Source organism: Rhinopithecus roxellana, chromosome 12, assembly GCF_007565055.1.
Source record: "Rhinopithecus roxellana isolate Shanxi Qingling chromosome 12, ASM756505v1, whole genome shotgun sequence".
NCBI classification, from domain to species: domain Eukaryota; kingdom Metazoa; phylum Chordata; class Mammalia; order Primates; family Cercopithecidae; genus Rhinopithecus; species Rhinopithecus roxellana.
This window is the reverse complement of record NC_044560.1, coordinates 107,311,086-107,329,036: the sequence shown is the minus strand read 5'-3', so window position 1 is coordinate 107,329,036 and position 17,951 is coordinate 107,311,086. Positions and strand designations below refer to the sequence as shown.

General features: G+C 56.0%; 1 protein-coding gene across 4 annotated transcripts in view; it reads right to left on the bottom strand.

Moving 5' to 3' along the window:
- Positions 1-5,823: 5,823 nt before the first annotated feature.
- Positions 5,824-17,951, bottom strand: part of DHX34 (DExH-box helicase 34) — a 37,534-nt gene continuing 25,406 nt past the window's right edge. For all 4 annotated transcript variants that reach the window (XM_030942737.1, XM_010377401.2, XM_030942738.1 and 1 more), the window contains 10 exons: positions 15,651-15,844; positions 14,887-14,988; positions 12,834-13,076; positions 12,434-12,607; positions 11,929-12,046; positions 11,290-11,396; positions 8,481-8,756; positions 7,486-7,662; positions 7,143-7,281; positions 5,824-6,492 (listed from right to left, as the gene is read on the bottom strand). In XM_030942737.1, coding sequence (XP_030798597.1) covers positions 6,359-6,492; positions 7,143-7,281; positions 7,486-7,662; positions 8,481-8,756; positions 11,290-11,396; positions 11,929-12,046; positions 12,434-12,607; positions 12,834-13,076; positions 14,887-14,988; positions 15,651-15,844 — 1,664 coding nt within the window. In that variant the 3' untranslated portion in view covers positions 5,824-6,358. The remainder of the gene's footprint in view (positions 6,493-7,142; positions 7,282-7,485; positions 7,663-8,480; positions 8,757-11,289; positions 11,397-11,928; positions 12,047-12,433; positions 12,608-12,833; positions 13,077-14,886; positions 14,989-15,650; positions 15,845-17,951) is intronic.

The following is a 17,951-nucleotide window of genomic DNA, read 5'->3' as shown; positions in this document are numbered from 1 at the left end:
TCTAAGCACGTGGACTAATGCATCAACTCTCAACAACAATGGATCTTTAACTTCCTTTTGCAAATGATAAAGCAGACATACAAAATGAGGATGACAATTCTCCTTGCCTACTCCCGGCCCATGGGGCTGTCTGTGATTCAGCAATGGTTGGCCCCTGGGGAGGGGAAACTGTGGCCTGGGCACTTGCACTATGTTTGTGCAAGATCTGTATTCTGAAAATTATGAAATATTGCTAAATTAAAGAAGAACCGGCCAGGCGTGGTAGCTCACGCCTGTAATCCCAACACTTTGGGAGGCTGAGGCGGGCAAATCACTTGAAGCCAGGAGTTTGAGACCAGACTGGCCAACATAGTGAAAACCCATCTCTATAAAAAAAAAAAAAAAAAAAAATAGCTGGTTGCAGTGGTGCTTCCCTATAATTCCAGCTACCTTGGAGGCTGCAGCATGAGAATCACTTGAACCCAGGAAGCGGTGGTTGCAGTGAGCTGAGATTGAGCCATTGCTCCACTGCACTCCACCCCAGATGACAAAGCGAAAAGCTCCTTTTTTTTTTTTTTTTTTGAGACAGTCTTACTCTGTCACCCAGGCTTGGAGTGCAGTGGCGCGATCTCAGTTCACTATAATCTCTGCCTCCCACGTTCAAGTGATTCTCCTGCCTCAGCCTCCCAAGTAGCTGAGATTACAGGTGCACGCCACCACGCCAGGCTAATTTTTGCTTGCTTATTTATTTATTTATTTATTTATTTTTATTTTATTGTATTTTTTATTTTTTTATTTTTTTTTTGAGACAGGGTCTCGCTCTGTCGCCCGGGCGGGAGTGCAGTGGCCAGATCTCAGCTCACTGCAAGCTCTGCCTCCTGGGTTTATGCCATTCTCCTGCCTCAGCCTCCCGAGTAGTTGGGACTACAGGTGCCCACCACCTCGCCTGGCTAGATTTTTGTATTTTTTAGTAGAGACGGGGTTTCACTGTGTTAGCCAGGATGGTCTCGATCTCCTGACCTCGTGATCCACCCATCTCGGCCTCCCAAAGTGCTGGGATTACAGGCTTGAGCCACCGTGCCCGGCCTTATTTTATTTATTTTTTTTGAGATGGAGTCTTGCTCTGTCGCCCAGGCTGGAGTGCAGTGGCGCGATCTGGGCTCACTGCAAGCTCTGCCTCCCGGGTTTATGCCATTCTCCTGCCTCAGCCTCCCAAGTAGCTGGGACTACAGGTGCCCGCCACCTTGCCCGGCTAGCTTTTTGTATTTTTTTTGGTAGAGACGGGGTTTCACCGTGTTAGCCAGGATGGTCTCGATCTTCTGACCTCGTGATCTGCCCGTCTCGGCCTCCCAAAGTGCTGGGATTACAGGCTTGAGCCACCGCGCCCGGCCTATTTATTTATTTATTTATTTATTTATTTATTTATTTATTTATTCTGAGACAGAGTCTCACTCTGTCGCCCAGGCTGGAGTGCAGTGGTGTGATCTCAGCTCACTGTAACCTCTGCCTCCCAGGTTCAAGCAATTCTCCTGCCTCAGCCTCCCAAGTAGCTGGAACTACAGGCGCCTGCCACCACACTCAGCTAATTTTTTGATTTTTCACAGAGACAGGCTTTCACCATGTTGGTCAGGCTGGTCTTGAACTCCCGACCTCAAGTGATCGCCTGCCTCAGCCTCCCAAAGTGCTGGGATTACTGGCATGAGCCACCGCACCCAGCCTAGTCAACTGATTTTCAGTAAAGGTGTCAAATTAATTCAATGGGGAAATGAATACTCTTTTCAAAAAATGGTTCTGGAACCATTAGACATCCATATGCAGAAAAATGAGCCATGAGCATTAACTCACCTCATACACAACGCCTAACTGGAAATGGACCATAGACCTAACAGTTTATATTAAAAATGTAAAACTATTAAACTAGAAGAAAACATAAGAAAAAAACTTCATGATCTTGAAGGTAGGCAAAGATTTGTTAGGTAGAACACAAAAAGTAGAAATGATAGAAGAAAATGATAATTTGAAATTCCATCAAAATACAAAACTTCTCTTGTCCAGGAGCAGCGGCTCACGCCTGTAATCCCAGCAGTTTGGAAGGCCAGTGTGGGAGGATCGCTTAAGCCCAGTTCAAGACCAGCCTGGGCAACATGGCGAGATCCCATCTCTACAAAAAAATACAAAAATTAGTTGGGTATGGTGGCACTCGCCTGTAGTCCCAGCTACTCAGGAGGCTGAATTGGGAGAATCACCTGAGCCCAAGGAGGCTGAGGCTGCAGTGAGCTGTGACTACACCACTGCACTCCAGCCTGGGCAACACAGTGAGACCCTATCTCAAAACAACAACAAAAAAAACTTCTGCTCTGCAAAAGACACTGTTAAGAAAATGATAAACGTGAGTCGGGTGCAGTAGTTCATGCCTGTAATCCCAGCACTTTGGGATGCCAAGGTGAGAGGATCACTTGAGCCCAGGAAGTCAAGACCAGACTAGGCAATATGGCAAAACTTCATCTCTACAAAAAAATACAAAAATTAGCCAGGTGTGGTGGCATGTGCGTCTAGTCCCAGCTACTTGGGAGGCTGAGGTGAGAGGATCACCTGAGCCTGGGCAGGTTGAGGCTGCAGTGAGCCATGATCACACCACTGCACTCCAGCCTGGGCAACACAGTGAGACCCTGTCCCAAAAAACAAATTTTGCTCTGCAAAAGATACTGTTAAGAAAATGATAAAGACGGATCAGGCGCAGTGTTTCACACCTGTAATCCCAGCATTTTGGGAGGCTGAGGCGGAAGTATCACTTGAGGCCAGGAGTTTGAGACCAGCCTGGGTAACATAGCAAGACCCTGCCTGTCTACAACAAAAATAAAAATAAAAATAAAAAAATAAATATAAATATAAAAATAAAAAATAAAAATAATCAAATGAAAAGGCAAGTATAGACTTGGAGAAAATATTTACAATACACATATCTAACAAAGGACTTGTTTCACCATGTAATCCCAGCACTTTGGGAGGCTGAGGCGGGAGGATCACCTGAGGTCAGTAGTTCAAGACCAGCTTGGCCAATGTGGTGACACCCCGTCTCTACTAAAAATGCAAAATTAGGCCGGCCGCGGTGGCTCAAGCCTGTAATCCCAGCACTTTGGGAGGCCGAGACGTGCGGATCACGAGGTCAGGAGATCGAGACCATCCTGGCTAACACAGTGAAACCCCGTCTCTACTAAAAAATACAAAAAACTAGCCGGGCAAGGTGGCGGGCGCCTGTAGTCCCAGCTACTTGGGAGGCTGAGGCAGGAGAATGGCGTAAACCCGGGAGGCAGAGCTTGCAGTGAGCTGAGATCCGGCCACTGCACTCCAGCCTGGGCGACAGAGCGAGACTCCGTCTCAAAAAAAAAAAAAAAAAAGAATGTTGGTCACTCCTGGGAGACAGAGGAGCTGGGCTGCAGTGGGTGGAGGGCTGCTGGTGTTTTATTTTATCTGGATGCTGCTGGCACAGGTATGCTTCATCTGGGAAAATTCACCAAGCTGTTTACTTACAATTTGTGCATGTTAGCCTTCAAGAGGAACATTTTAAAAGACTGTTGAGGCCAAGTGTGGTGGTTCACGCCTGTAATGCCAACACTTTAGGAGGCTGAGGAGGGCAGATCACCTGAGGCCGGGAGTTCGAGACTAGCCTGACCAACATAGAGAAACCCCTGTCTCTACTAAAAATACAAAATTAGCTGGGTGTGGTGGCGTGCGCCTGTAATCCCAAGTACTCGGGAGGCTGAGGCAGGAGAATCACTTGAACCCGGGAGACAGAGGTTGCAGTGAGCCAAGATTGCACCATTGCACTCCTGCCTCGGCAACAAGAGCGAAACTCCGTCTCAGGGGAAAAAAAAAAAAAAACTGTTAAATGCTGAGATTACAGGCTCACATCCGTAATCTCAGCATTTTGGGAGGCTGAGGCAGGCAGATCGTTTGAGCCCAGTGGTTCCAGACCAACCTGGGCATCATGGCGGAACTCTCTCTACAAAAAACAAAAAAAACAGAAAACAAAAAAACCTATTCACACACAAAAATTAGCCGGGCATGGTGGCACATGCCTGTAGTTCCAGGCACTTGGGAGACTGATTTGGATCATTTGAGCCCAGGAGGTGGAGGCTGCAGTGAGCTGAGATTACACCACTGCACTCCAGCCTGGGCAATTGAGAGAGACCCTGTCTCAAAAAAAAAAAAAAAAATTGTTGAATGAATCTGTTACTGAAATACTAGGGGTTCAGTCCAGGTCCTGCTGCTGCTGGTCGCACAGAAAGCCAGTCACTAAGATGAGTATTGCCAAGGAAGAAGGCTTTAATCAGATGCGCAGCCAAGGAGATAGATCAGTCTCAAATCCATCTCCCTGACTAAAACTAGGAGTTTATGTACTTTTTTCCTTTGAGATGGGGTCTTGCTGTGTTGAGCAGGCTGGAGTGCGGTGGCACAATCTCAGCTCACTGCAATCTCCACCTTCTAACACCAAGTGATCTTCTCACCTCAGCCTCCCGAGCAGCTGGGGCTACAGGCATGCACCACCACACCTGGCTAATTTTTGTGTTTTTTAATAGAGACAGGGTCTCGCTATGTTCCCCATCTGGTCTCGAACTCCTGGACTCAACTGATCCACCCTTATGGGCCTCCCAAAGTGCTGGAATTACAGGTATGAACCACCATGCCCAGCCTCTTATTTTTTCTGTTTCTAATATGGTGAATCACATTGATTTTCAAATGTTAAATCAACCTTAGATTCCTAGAATGAGCCCACTTGGCCATGATGTACTGTATTTACATATTGCAGAATATGATGTGCTGAACTTCTATTTAGGGTTTTTGTCTATGTTCATAAGGCATATTGGCCTAGAATTTTCTTTTCTTGCATTGTCATAGCCTGGTTTTAGCAACAGGATAATGCTGGCCTCATAACGTCAGGAGGCGGCCTCCCCTATATTGTGGACAAGTGGGTGTGGGCGAGTACAATTTCCATGTTTGGTAGACGTCACCAATGAGCCCGTCTGAGCCTGTTCTCTTCGTTAACTATGAATTACATTTCCTTAATAGAGTTGTTCCGGTTATCTGTTTCTTCCTGAACGAGCTTTGGGTAGTTTGTGTCTTTCAATAATGTTTTCCATTTCAAATGAGTGGAATTTGTGTGCAGCGCGTTGTTTATCGTATTCCCTTCTCCTTTCCGTATCTGTGGGACCTACGGGCTGTTCTCCTTCCACTCCTACGCCGCGCCTTCTTTTTCTTTTTCTACTGAGTGATTTTACTGTCTTTTCTTTTTTTTTTTCTGAGATGGAGCCTCGCTCTGTTGCCCAGGCTGGAGTGCAGTGGCACGATCTTGGCTCACTGCAAGCTCCGCCTCCTGGGTTCTAGCAATTTGCCTGCCTCAGCCTCCCGAGTAGCTGGGATTACAGGCACACGCTGCCATGCCTGGCTAATTTTTTGTATTTTAGTAGAGACCGGGTTTCACCGTGTTGCCCAGGCTGGTCTCAAACTCCTGAGCTCAGGCAATCCACCTGCCTCGGCCTGAATTTTTTTTTTTTTTTGAGATGGAGTTTCACTCTTGTCGCCCAGGCTGGAGTACAGTGGCGTGAACTCGGCTCACTGCAACTTCTGCCTCCCAGGTTCAAGCGATTCCCCTGCCTCAGCCTCCTGAGTAGCTGGGATTAAAGGTCCCTGCCACCACGTCCAACTAAGTTTTTGTATTTTTAGTAGAGATAGGGTTTCACTATGTTGGCCAGGCTGGTCTCGAACTCCTGACCTCAGGCGATCCACCTGCCTCAGCCTCCCAAAGTGCTGGGATTACAGGCGTGAGCCACTGCGCCCGGTTCAGCCTGTTCTTTTCTTTTTTATTGGGAATGGGTCTTATGGTGCAGCCTGTGATCCCACGTGAACACCAGTGCCCCCAGCCCCCCTGCACAACTCTCAAAGTGACCCAGGTGGATGGGCAAATTCAGGGTCCCCCTACTTCAAGGGGAAGCAGAGACTGAGGATGGACTCAAGAGAGAGTGGCTGCGGAGGTGCTAAGAACCTGCACCTGGAACCAGTAGACATGGGAGGTCCCTGCTGGCTCTAATGCCCCTCCTACCCAGGACCCCTCAGGCAGCACCCTGCAGCAGGAAGAAGGAAAGCTAGACCCTGGGGAGGACTAATGGAGCAGCTGCTGCTTTTTGGATGGGCAGGTGCAGGCTTAACAGTGTGTGTCAGCATGTGAGGCTTTATTCACAATCGACGCTCCAGCCCCTCTGCACTGGGACAGGACCACAGGGCTAAGCCCAGGCTGGGGGTTCAGGCAGGAGTCCTGCCCCTAGTCCTAGGCTGGAAGGCAGGGAGGCTGCAGGGAGCTGGGCAGGGCTCCCGGCCCGGCTCACACGTGCTGCCTCCGGTGACGCAGCACCTCTGTGGGTGTGAACAGGAAGTCCTTCCCGCAGGCCTCACAGTGGTAGGGCCTCTGCAGGACAGACGTCTTCTGGAGGGTCTCGGGGGCAGCTTCCTCAGCCCCTAAGGGAGGAAAAGGAGGAGGCTGTGAGGGGGGTGTTCCAGTGCACATGTCTACCCGCACCCAAATGCCAGGCACTCGTGGGGCTCAGGTTCTCTCCTGGCCTTTGGGGAACTAAGTTTTGCCTCCTCCAGGAAGCCTTCCTGGATTAATAAAATTACACAGGCCTGTCTTTACTCTGCATCCCTGCCAGTGAGAGAGACAAAGAGAAAGATACAAGGAGCAACATGGAGACTGAGAGGCAGACAGAGCCAGCCCTGGGGTGGGGGCACGTGGTTCCGGTGCTGTCTCCCCCACTGAACCCCAGTGTGTAGCATCCCTGGGTGACAATAGGGTGGATATGACCAAGGCAGAGACAGCTGCAGGACAGGGAAAAAGAACAAGAGACATAGCCACAGAGAGTCAGAAATGAAGAGACAAAGCAACACAGCGACGCCACAGGGGACAGGCGGGAAGAGGCGGCGCCCCAGGCCCTCCCTGCCCCGGGCTCCTGATCTTTAGGACAAAGCCTGTGTGTGGCACCAGCCAGGGCCAGCAGGTGGAGGTCGCCATTCTCGGAGCATCTAGCAAGTGCCCGCACACACAGGAGATCATCATGGGATGGACAGACGGCCGGGCAGAGGTGGCCCGGTCCCCACAGTCCCGTGCTTACCTGGGGGCCCATCCTGTGGGGCCTGAGGGCAAGTGTTCTCGTGGGCGATGCGCTCCAGGGGCGTGAGGGGCGCATGCAGGCCACAGTGGGGGCAGGTCCAGAAGGTTCGGAGACAGTCACTGTACAGGTCCGTGTCACTCTGCGGCAGGCCAGCTGTCAGGGCTGGGCCCCCACCAAGTGCCACCCACCACCCACTGCCCCCCAGGGACCCTTCCCAGAAGCCCTCAGGGCCATGGGCCTCATGTGGGAATCACGTCCCTGGACTAAGGCGAAATGAAGCCGTGGGGTCAGGGGTGGGGTCTTCTTGAAATCCCACCTTCAGGGAAGGAGGGTTCATGCTCACCGTGAGGCAGTTATAGGTGAGGAAGTCGGTAACTGCGTAGCCCCCCTTGGTGGGGTGGGGGGACAGGGTGGAGCTGCCAAAGAGGCCAGGAAGATGGGGGGTGGCTGGGATGGTCTGGGGTCCCACATACAGGTTCTGGGCTTCTAGCCCCGTAAGCCGCCGGAGGCTGTAAGGAATCTAAGGAAGGAGAGACAGGAAATCGAGAGAGACAGGCTCAGGGAGATGCCGCCAAAGCACCTGGATCCAGCTGTGCCTGAAGCCCTCCCTCGGGCTTTGCAGTTACGGAAGCCAAGTGCTTAAGCCAATCACAACTTGGCTGCAGACACGCATGACCAGGGGTTTGTCTAGAATATCCTGATAACCCACCCCCGTCTAAATTGCCTTCCCCAGGCCCCTCTTCTGCCTGTCACTGGTGGGACTTCATTCAGACCTTGAGTCTAACCTTTAAGTCTGGCCGCCTCACCCCTTCTTCTCCTAGCATGTCAGCCTTGGTCCCCTCTCCATGGCTCTTCCTGCCCCTTTGTCCTCAAGCCCCTCTACTCCAGGAAGTCAGCCTGAATTGCACCCTTCTCACCCCCACCCACATGAAGTAGAACCAGGAGCAATTTCCGCTCCCCACCTAAGAGTCGGTGGTTGGTTTCAAGTCTGCTCAGTTCAGTTCTTCCCATCCAAAAGCAGACACCTACGGCTTTCCTCTCACACTTTGCCCGTCCTTGACTGTTAGCAAGGGGGGGATCAGCCACGCTTGCAGAATGTGCTTAGTAAACAGGGCAGCAGTGGGTAGCATGGCCTCTGGAACCAGGCTCCTGGGACCAAATCCTGGCTCCACCCAGACCAGTGGAATGACCTTGGGTGAGTGACTGAACATCTGTGGCCTGAAAACCCCCAAATGTGCCCAGTGGAGTGAATGGGAAGCCAGGCCTTCCCGAGGCCCAAGCCCGGTGGTGGACGCCCCCTCTGGCCACAGGCAGGCACGGCACCCTGGTGGAAGGCACCTTGCATGCTGTGAACTGCAGGAGTTCCTTGCTCAGGGTGGCCACCTCCTTGGGGCTGACTGGCACATCCTGCTCCTCCTCTTCCAGCCGCCGCCGGGCCTGATGCGCCAGCTGCCGGTCCAGGGCACCTTCCCAGCAGGCACGGAGCCGCAGGGAAGCCGCCAGGAGCCGGACAGCACTTTCACTGTCTGTCAGCTGCAGCTCCAGCCAGCCGTCGGCCACCAGGCGGGAGCAGTCACTGTTGGTGTCCAAGGACCGGCTAAAAAGCAGGAGGGACTGGAAGAGAGGGAGCAGAAGACAGGGAGTAGGTGTGAGGGGCAGGGCGATGTTGGAGACAGGCCCTGCCCGGCTGGGCTCCCGCCCACCCACGAGCCCTGTCTATGCGAGGCATCCACCTACCCACCATCTACCCACTGTACCAGGCACCCCTGCGGGTGCTGGGGATACGGCATGAACAAGGCAGCCGCTGAGTCGGGAGGGGGCTGGGGTTGCAGGGTGGCAGGGGGCAGATGGGAGCGTGCTGGCAGAGAGACAGCTGCATTCTCAGGCAGGGTGGCAGAGGGACAGCAGGCACTCAGACACACATGACGTGCAGGGAGGGCCCAGACCCTGAGCACACGCTCCTCTGTGAGGACGGAAGTCAGGGCTGTAATTACCGGTGCTGTGGCTCATAAGCTGTTGGAGAAAATTCTCAGGGCTGGGGCCAGGGCAGAAGAAAGGGCAGGACTGGCCATGTGTGGATGGTTTGGGGGCCTGGGATGGTACAGGAGGGCTCCATATACTGTTCTGCTTGCTTATGTGAATGTCAAGTGTCTCCATCTTCTTTTTATTATTATTATATTTATTTATTTATTTGAGATGAGTCTCGCTCTGTCGCCCAGGCTGGAGTACAGTGGTGCCATCCTGGCTCACTGCAACCTCTACCTTCCAGGTTCAAGCGATTTTCCTGCCTCAGCGTCCCGAGTCGCTGGGATTACAGGCGTCCACCACCACACTCGGCTAATTTTTGTATTTTTAGTAGAGATGGGGTTTCACCACGTTGGCCAGGCTGGTCCCAAACTCCTGGCCTCAACTGATCCACCCACCTCGGCCTCCCAAAGTGCTGGGATTATAGGCATGAGCCACCATGCCCGGCTTGTTATTTTTTGAGACAGGGTCTCTCTGTCACCCAAGCTGGAGTGCAGTGTCAACAATAACAGCGCACTGCAGCCTCGACCTCCCAGGCTCAAGCGATCCTCCTGCCTCAGCCTCCCAAGTAGCTGGGATTACAGGCACACAACACCACGCCCAGCTAACTTTTTAAAATTTTTTGTAGCGATAGAGTCTCCCTATGTTGCCTAGGCTGCCCTTTGAACTCCTAGGCTCAAACGATCCTCCCACCTCAGCCTCCCAAAGTGCTGGGATTCTAGGTGTGAGCCAGCCAGATTCTCTCAACAAGCAGTCCAGTGCAGGGAGAGAGCACAGCAACTCTGGTAGCAGGTCTGTTCCACTTCCTGCGGTCTGGCTGGTTGCCAACCCTCTGTCCCTCGGCCTGTGTGCTGCCTGCTTTCCCATGCTCACATGAGCACCCGGCATCACCCTTTTGGTTTACCGTCTGCCTCCACCATCCTATCTGAGCCCCATGAGGGTGGGGAGTTTGGTAGACGTTGACCACAGCTGCACCCCCAGCCCCCAGAACACTAACAGCGCCTGGCCCACCAGGTGGGCTGGAGGGAGGTGTGGACATGCACAGAAGTGACTGAGCTGAGCTGGCTTTCGTGGTGCTGTTGGCACAGTGTCAACAAAACCCTGAAGCTCTGGGAGCCCGCAGGTTCCTCTCTTCCCTCCACGTTCTCTGGGACCCAAGCTGGGGAGTGCTGGTAGTGAGCAGGAGGCAGGAGGGGGCAGCGTGACCCGGGAGCTCTGGTTTGGCCACCTGCTCGCTGTGTGACTTAGACAGGTGACGTGTCCCCACCCCTGCCTGAGCTTCAGTCCCCTCTATAAAGGGAGACCTGCAGGACTGCGTGAGGACTCCAAGGCCAGGCCTTGGATCACAGAGACACTCGAGGAGCACTCAGGGCAGGGCAGCGGCTGCCGTGAGGACCATGGCTCTGCTGCCGGCACCCATGCAAGGGCATCCATGATCTGAGTTTGGCCTTAGCCTCCACCCGGGCCGCGCCCTTCCTCTCCCTCCTGGTGACTGCCGGCCCTCCTGGCTGGGACCCTGTCCCAGCTCTGCTCAGAAGTCCCCAGGGTCCTGTCTCCCTCGCCTCTCTGGCTTCATCTCTGCACATCCACCTTGCCGACTGCACGCCAGGCACGTGTCTGCCTCAGAGCCTCTGTGCTGGCCACTCCACTGCTAGGACACTCTGCCCCGAGATCCACACACTCTCCTCTTTGGGTATCTACTTGGGGACACCAGGTGGCCTTATCTTATGCCACACCCTGTGTCCATCCTCACCCCCACCCTACTCTCTATTGCCCAGCACCACCCTCCCACAGGTCGCTCAGGGCGTCACTGTGCTACTGCTATCACTGTCCCCTGCCATGGGAGCCTGGGAGGGCAGGGGCTAGGCTTCTTGCCTGGTTCCCTGCTGCGCCCTTGGCACCTGGCACAGCGCCTGGCACCCAGCAGGCACTCGGCAGGCACTCTGTTGAGCAACTCCATGAATGAGAGAAAAAGCGGCCACAGCAACGGCCCAAGGCGGACGCCTGCGGCCAGCCCAGGCGCCAAGCGGCCCCTCCAAGCCCACGCAGTGCCCCCACCCACCACCCTGGGCAACGCAGCTCTCATATCTGGGCATGGGGGCAGGGTGGGGCAGAGGCCCACCTGGAGGGCAGGGATGCGGACGCAGTTCACCAGGTATGGCTTGTTGGTCTCCAGCAGGGACACAAAGCTGAGGAGCTGGTGTTTGCTGCTCATCTTGTCCTTGTCGTCTGAAAGGTTGAGGAGGACCACTCAGGCCCACCCTGGCCCACCCAGGACCATCAGAGGCCCGCCTGTCCCACCCGGTCAATGTACACATTGGTAAAAAGAATATGTTCACAGCATGGCTTTGGTGGCCTGGCCAAATCTGAATGTGACTCCCAGCATGCAGCCATGTCTGAGCGAGACACCCTTCCATGCACACAGGCGCCGGGGGCCCTCCCCCTGCAGGACCCAGTTGGGAGCTCGCAGCGCCCACAGGACAGGCCCCCTGACCGGTGTTCACTCCCTGGGCACAGCCACACTGGCTCAGGTTGGCTATCACCACCATGGGGAGGGCGAGGCCCAGCAGGGGGGAGTCACCCAAGGCTACCCAGGGAGGCCTGGCCCCAGAACCTCCGCTTCTGCGAGCCCCTGTCAATACCAGCCTGGACCGGTGTGGGAAGGATCACGGGGAGCCCCAGCCAGAGGGGCCCGGGAGTTCACGATATCCCTGCCCCTCACATCCCAGATGGGGGTTCCTTCCACCTGGGCTCACTGTACCTCGGCTTCCATCGCAGCTGCCAGCCTCCGGCTCCTGTGCATGCAGCACCTGGGGGCTGCCAGCAAAGACGCAGGTGGGGTGCAGCACGGCCCCCTGCTTGGCCTGTGTGTGGAAAATCTGTGGAGGATGGAAAGGAAGCACAGGCCCTCCTATCTGCTCTCTCCTCTGCCCAGGACGCCTCTCTTCCATCCTCTGACCCAGGTCCCCTCCTCCAGGAAGCCCTCCTTGACTCCTCCAAATCTGGGGCAGATGCTCCCTGTGGGTTCCTACAGTGCCCTCGGCTCCCCAAGCCCTGCCCACTCTGGGTTGTCTGGGGACAGGTCTGTCCTCCCACTGGGCTGTGAGCCCCATGGGGACAGAACCAGGGTTGTTTCAGTCACCCATGGTCCTCCAACAGCTCCTGGGGGCAGGTGGGCGGGGGTGAGGGCCTCAGGGCACTCAGGACAGGCACTCAGGTTCGTGTGTTGGAGGATGAAACATAGGATGGGGCAGAACAGGCCCCACCTGGTCTGAGTCCTTTCGGCTGCTGTTGAAGGCGTCAGGGACAGCCAGCTGTGGGTACAGGCCCCGGCCCAGCACCAGCTTCAGCAGAGCCAGCTGCTCGCGGCTCAGGTCCTGGGCTGAGGTGGCAGCAGCCTGCAGCTGCGCCAGGTCATGCCGGAGCTTGAACTTCACATCCTGGGGGGGACACAGGAGGTAGAGTCTTAGGGGACCTGAGGGGCTGCTACTGTGATCCGCAGACCCCCAGGCGCTGCAGATACCTGGGGCCAAGCACCGCCCATGGAAACCCGGCTCCTGAAATGAGGACAGGGCCATGGTTCCTGGGACCCCCCAGGAGAGGTCAAGACCCACCTTGGTAAACCCCACTCACCTACCCCCATACCCCACAGCCCATGGCACCCACCTGGATGTCCACGCCATCGCCAGCCCCTGGGGGGGCTGGGCCAGCCCGGTCCTCGTCGCTGGAGCCGCCGTCCTGCTCCTCCTGCAGCCGCAGCACCTTGCGCCTGCGCCCCGCGCCCTCCTCGTGCTGGCGTTTCAGCTGGTGCAGGGCCCGGCGCTCCCGGCGCTGCTGCAGCCGACTGTAGCTGTCCGCCACCTGTGTGGCCTGGGCCCCAGTCATCAGCCCGTGGTCCTCCAACAGCTCCTGGGGGCAGGTGGGCAGAGGTGAGGGCCTCAGGGCAGGCTCAGTGGGCTCTGGACTCATATGGAAATGGGGACCCTCCCGGTGGCAGGGCTGCTAGTGCCCAAAGTGGGCTGAATGAGGACAGCCCCTCGCGTGGTGCTGGGCGCGGATTGCTGCTCCAGCGGGAGAGCTGTCCTCACTGTCAGCAGAGGGAACACTGGGGCCAGGGGCAGGAGGAGGCAGGCAGGGGCGCCTAGTGCCTTCTCCAAAAGCTGGCTCCAGGCTCTGGTGACTATCCCACCTGCCCCTCCGGTCTGGGGCAGGGGGCATATACTGGATATCCAGATGCCCCCCAGGGAGCCCTGCTTTCCCACACAGCCCTGGTGGGCGTCCTGCATTAGCGCTTCTGAGTGTAGCCCTGGGGCATCTGGGAACTTGGTGGGAATGCCAAGTCCTGGGCCTCATTCCAGAACGACCAAGTGGAGAGTGGAGGGGGCTGGGCGGGGCTGGGCATCTGGACTCAACAGACCCTCCAGCTGACTGTGACCCATAAAATCAGAGACCCCTGCCCTCCCCATGCCCTCCCCGTGCCCACACCTTGTCAACACTCCTCAAGTGACCCGATTTGGTTGGACCCTCTGTTTCCTGCTGAGCCCTGACCGATGGAGGACACAGGAGATTGTGTGTGCATGTGTATGTGTGTGTCTGTGTGTTTGCATGTGTGTGTGCAAAGGGCTCACACTTTCCATTAGATTCTCAAAGCACCTGGGGACCAGTGAAGCCTGAACACTGCTCTAGCAGCCAGAGATCTCAGGACCAATGCTGAGAGCAGTCAGGGCATCTGTGGTCCCCAACACTGGGACCCCAGAAATTGCACAGGAGGCGTCGGCTGGGTGACTGCCCATTCTGGGCCTCAGCTTGCCCATCTCCAACCAAAGAGAACGGGTTACACCAGGAACTCTTTTATTCTATCCTCAATCCATGGACACAACCACGGAAAAGGGCCTAACAGCAGGTCTTTCTGCACTCGGAGAACAGCCATGAAACAAGCTGTGGAACTGTGTGGGCACAGGAGAAACCCAAATCTTTTTTTTTTGAGATGGAGTTTCCCTCTTTTTGCCCAGGCTGGAGTGCAATGGCTCAATCTTGGCTCACCACAACCTCTGCCTCCTGGGTTCAAGCGACTCTCCTGCCTCAGTCTCCCAAGTAGCTGGGATTACAGGCGTGCACCACCAAGCCTGGCTGATTTTTGTATTTTTAGTAGAGACGGGGTTTCATCATGTTGTCTAGGATGGTCATGATCTGACCTCGTGATCCACCTGCCTCAACCTCCCAAAGTGCTGGGATTACAGGCGTGAACCACCGCGCCCGGCCGACATGTGCTATTTTTATCCTCTCTCTTTTTCTAGGGGAAGCTGAGGCCCAGAGACAAGCAACAACATGCCTGGGGCCACGCTGTCAGAAATGGCAGAGCCAGGTTCATGGCTGGGGTGTCTGGCTCCAGATGTGCCAGCCCCAACCACAACCACAGGCTGCCTCCAGCACCATGCCCATGCAGCCAGCTCAGCATCCCCGGTCGGGAGGGCGAGCTCTTCCCAAGGATGCTGCATGTCCACTGACTCCATCCACCCCTCCAGGAAGCCCTCCTGGATTTCTGCTCCCTTTGCCCTGCCCGGCTGCCCCAACGCCTGGTCATCAGGTGGTGGGGGAGGTAGGTGCAGGGTGGGACTCTGATCTGACTGCTGTCCCGGAAGGGCAGGCAGTGTTCTGGAGTGTGCTTGCATGCGTCTGCCTGGGCGGGGCCAGCCTTACCCCTCCTCCCGAGCCTCACCTTGAACTGGCGCCGAAGGTTGGCCATCTCGTACAGCCGATGCTCCTCTATGCCCCGGCGGCGGCACCACTTGCGAGAGTTTCTGCTTCGTTCAGATTTTACCTGAGGGGAGGAGCAGACGCCAGGGTGTCAGGGCCCAGCCAGCTCAGGGAGGGAGGGGCTGACCCAGCACCCAGAACCCCAACACGAGCATCCCTCAGGGACACCTGCTCTCCTGCTTCCAGGTCTCAGCCCCAGTACCCCCTCCTATGGGAAGCCCTCCAAGACTACCCACATACTGGGTTCGACGCCCCTCTGGGCTCTCCCAGCCCCTTGGACTCCCCATTCCAGCCCTCTCTGGGTTGTCACTGTCACATCAGTGGTCTGTCTCCCTGCACTGGGCTGTGAGCCCCAGGAGGGCAGGGCCAGGGTAGTTTGGGCACTGATGGATCCTCAGCAGTACGGTACAGGGCCAGCGTTAGGGTGAGGACTCAGGGGACATATACTGGATATCCAGATGCCCCCCAAGGAGCCTGGACTTTCTCTAGATGGCACAGGTTTTCATCAGTGCTCCAGAAACCCAGGCTCCTCTCTGCCCCGGGCCTGGGCATGTGCTGTCTCGAGCCAAGGGCATGGATGGTGGAGACGTGGCCCTCCCCAGGCAGGCCCAGTCTGTGGAGGGCTCAGTGGTCCTCCCAGGGTAGGACACGAGGAGGAGCCACAGCCACAGAAGGCCTTGGCCCTGAGCAGGGTGACAGACAGAGGGGCCCCACCACCAGCCTCACCTGCACCCAGGCGTTGAAGACGTTGAAGAGCGTGAAGGGGTCACCCTGGTCACTCTCCAGCGGCCGCCGTGCTGCCGCGCACTCTGGGCTGCTCTGGGCACTGCGGGTGAAGGGCGACTGGACGCTGAGCGCGGCCGCGATGGTGAGCACAGGCTCCACCAGGCTGAACATGGAGCCCAGGATCAGCATCTTCCCTGGAGCGGAGACACGGGGCTGAGGCTCCTGGGTGCCAGGACAGGCGCAGCCCTCACCCCTTGGGGCCCCGGCCCGCCCTTCCGCCTGCCCTCCTGCTCCCACCCCCTCCATCTTGCCCACTATGGGCCTCGTGACCCAGATGGACAGATTCAAACCCACGCGCTGTGCTTTCTGCTCACGTGGCCGTGGGCAAGGGCCTCGGTTTCCCCATCTGTAGGTTGGAGATGGCCAGTGCCTGCCTCCTCGGACACACAGGAGACACTGTCTAAGTGCTGGCTACTCCTGTCACCAAGTTCCCCGCTCTGCTATTTACAACCCACTCCCCCAGCGCTCCGACGCTTCCCTGGCTTGGTCTTTGCTTTAGGAGCTCATTTTGACCCATCGTGGTGGACGTCTCTCCTCCGCGCTAGAGTGTGACCCCTAAGTGAGTCCCTCTCTGCCCTGGCACAGGCACGCAGTGACTCCTGTGCCTATCACAGGATGAAGCTTCTCCTGCTACCTTTGTTTAAGTCAAGGTGGAGGTGGAAGAGGAAGAGGGAATAGAAGGCAGAGGAGAGATGGAGAAAGATGGGGCAGGGGCTAGGAGAGGCAGGGAAAGGGGAGGAAGGGCAGAGGGGAGGCCACGGAGAGAAAAGTGGCAGGAACCATCTCCCAGGGTGGCCGAAGAGCTGGTGAACACGGTCTCCATCTGTGAGTGCTCCACAGCGGACATCTAGACATCCCCTGGTTCTGGGTGCCCAAGCTGATGCTGGACTTCCAGGGACTCCCTTGCCCGCCTGTCCTGTGGCTAGTGGTCTGTGTCATGTGTCTGACCCGCCCCCACTCTTTACCTTTGCTGACTTTCCACAGTGACTGTCACAAAACTGGACTCAAGCAGATCACCTGAGGTCAGGAATTCGAGAGCAGGCTGGCCACCATGGTGAAAACCCGTCTCTACTAAAAATACAAAAATTAGCTAGGCATGGTGGTGGGTGCCTATAATCCCAGCTCCTCGGGAGGCTGAGGCGGGAGAAGTGCTTGAACCCAGGAGGTGGAGGATACAGTGAGCAGAGATAGCACCACTGCATCCCAGCCTGGGTGACAAGAGTAAAACTCCATCTCAAAAAAAAAAAAAAAAAAAAAACCAAGGCCAGGTGTGGTGGCTCACGCCTGTAATCCCAGCACTTTGGGAGGCCGAGGTGGGTGGATCACCTGAGGCCAGGAGTTCGAGACCAGCCTGGCAAACCTGGTGAAACTCTGGCTCTACTAAAAATACAACAATTAGCTGGGTGTGGTGGTGGGCACCTGTAATCCCAGCTACTTGGGAGGCTGAGGCAAGAGAATCACTTGAACCCTGGAGGCGGAGGTTGCAGTAAGCTGAGGTCGTGCCATTACACTCTAGCCCGAGTGACAGAGCAAGACTCCATCTCAGAAACCAACCAACTAAACAACAACAAAAAAGCTGGCCTCATAAAACAAAGGTGGCCGTAAAGCAGGGCTCGGGGCTGTACTGTGCAGGCCCCTGTCCTATTCCAGGATGCCCCAGCTCTGTCACCAGGGACAAATGGCCCCACCTCGCTGTGCCGCTGCCTCCCCATCTGTAAACGGGGGAACAACAGCATCAGCCCTCCTCAGGCCGCCAAGAGGCTGGTTTGTGTTTCACCCTGTGAAGCATTCAGAACTCCACCTGGCACAGAGGACGCCCAGCACAGGGTCATCCGTGCCTCCTGGTTCCCACTGTGACCCTGAGCAGCAATTCTCTGAGCCTTGTTTTCCCCACAGGGAAAGCGGGGGCACCTGCCCCCAGCCCTCAGGGAGATAATGTGTGTGAGGCACTTAGCATCACCTCCAATCAAAGCCAGGCTTCCCCCAGGCTCTCAGGAGCCTCCTGGGCCCAGCCTCAGTTTCTCCACCTGCACACTGGGGGCGATCAGAGGCCCTGCCCTCAGCAGGTAAGGATGAAATCATGGAAAGTCCACAGAGCCTTTCCCCGGCACACAGCAAGCGCTCACAGAACATTCTTCTGCTTCTCAGCTCAGATTCTCCCTGCTCTAGCCCTGTTCCTTCCAAAACAAAAATGAGGCCGGGCACAGTGGCTCACACCTGTAATCCCAGCACTTAGGAAGG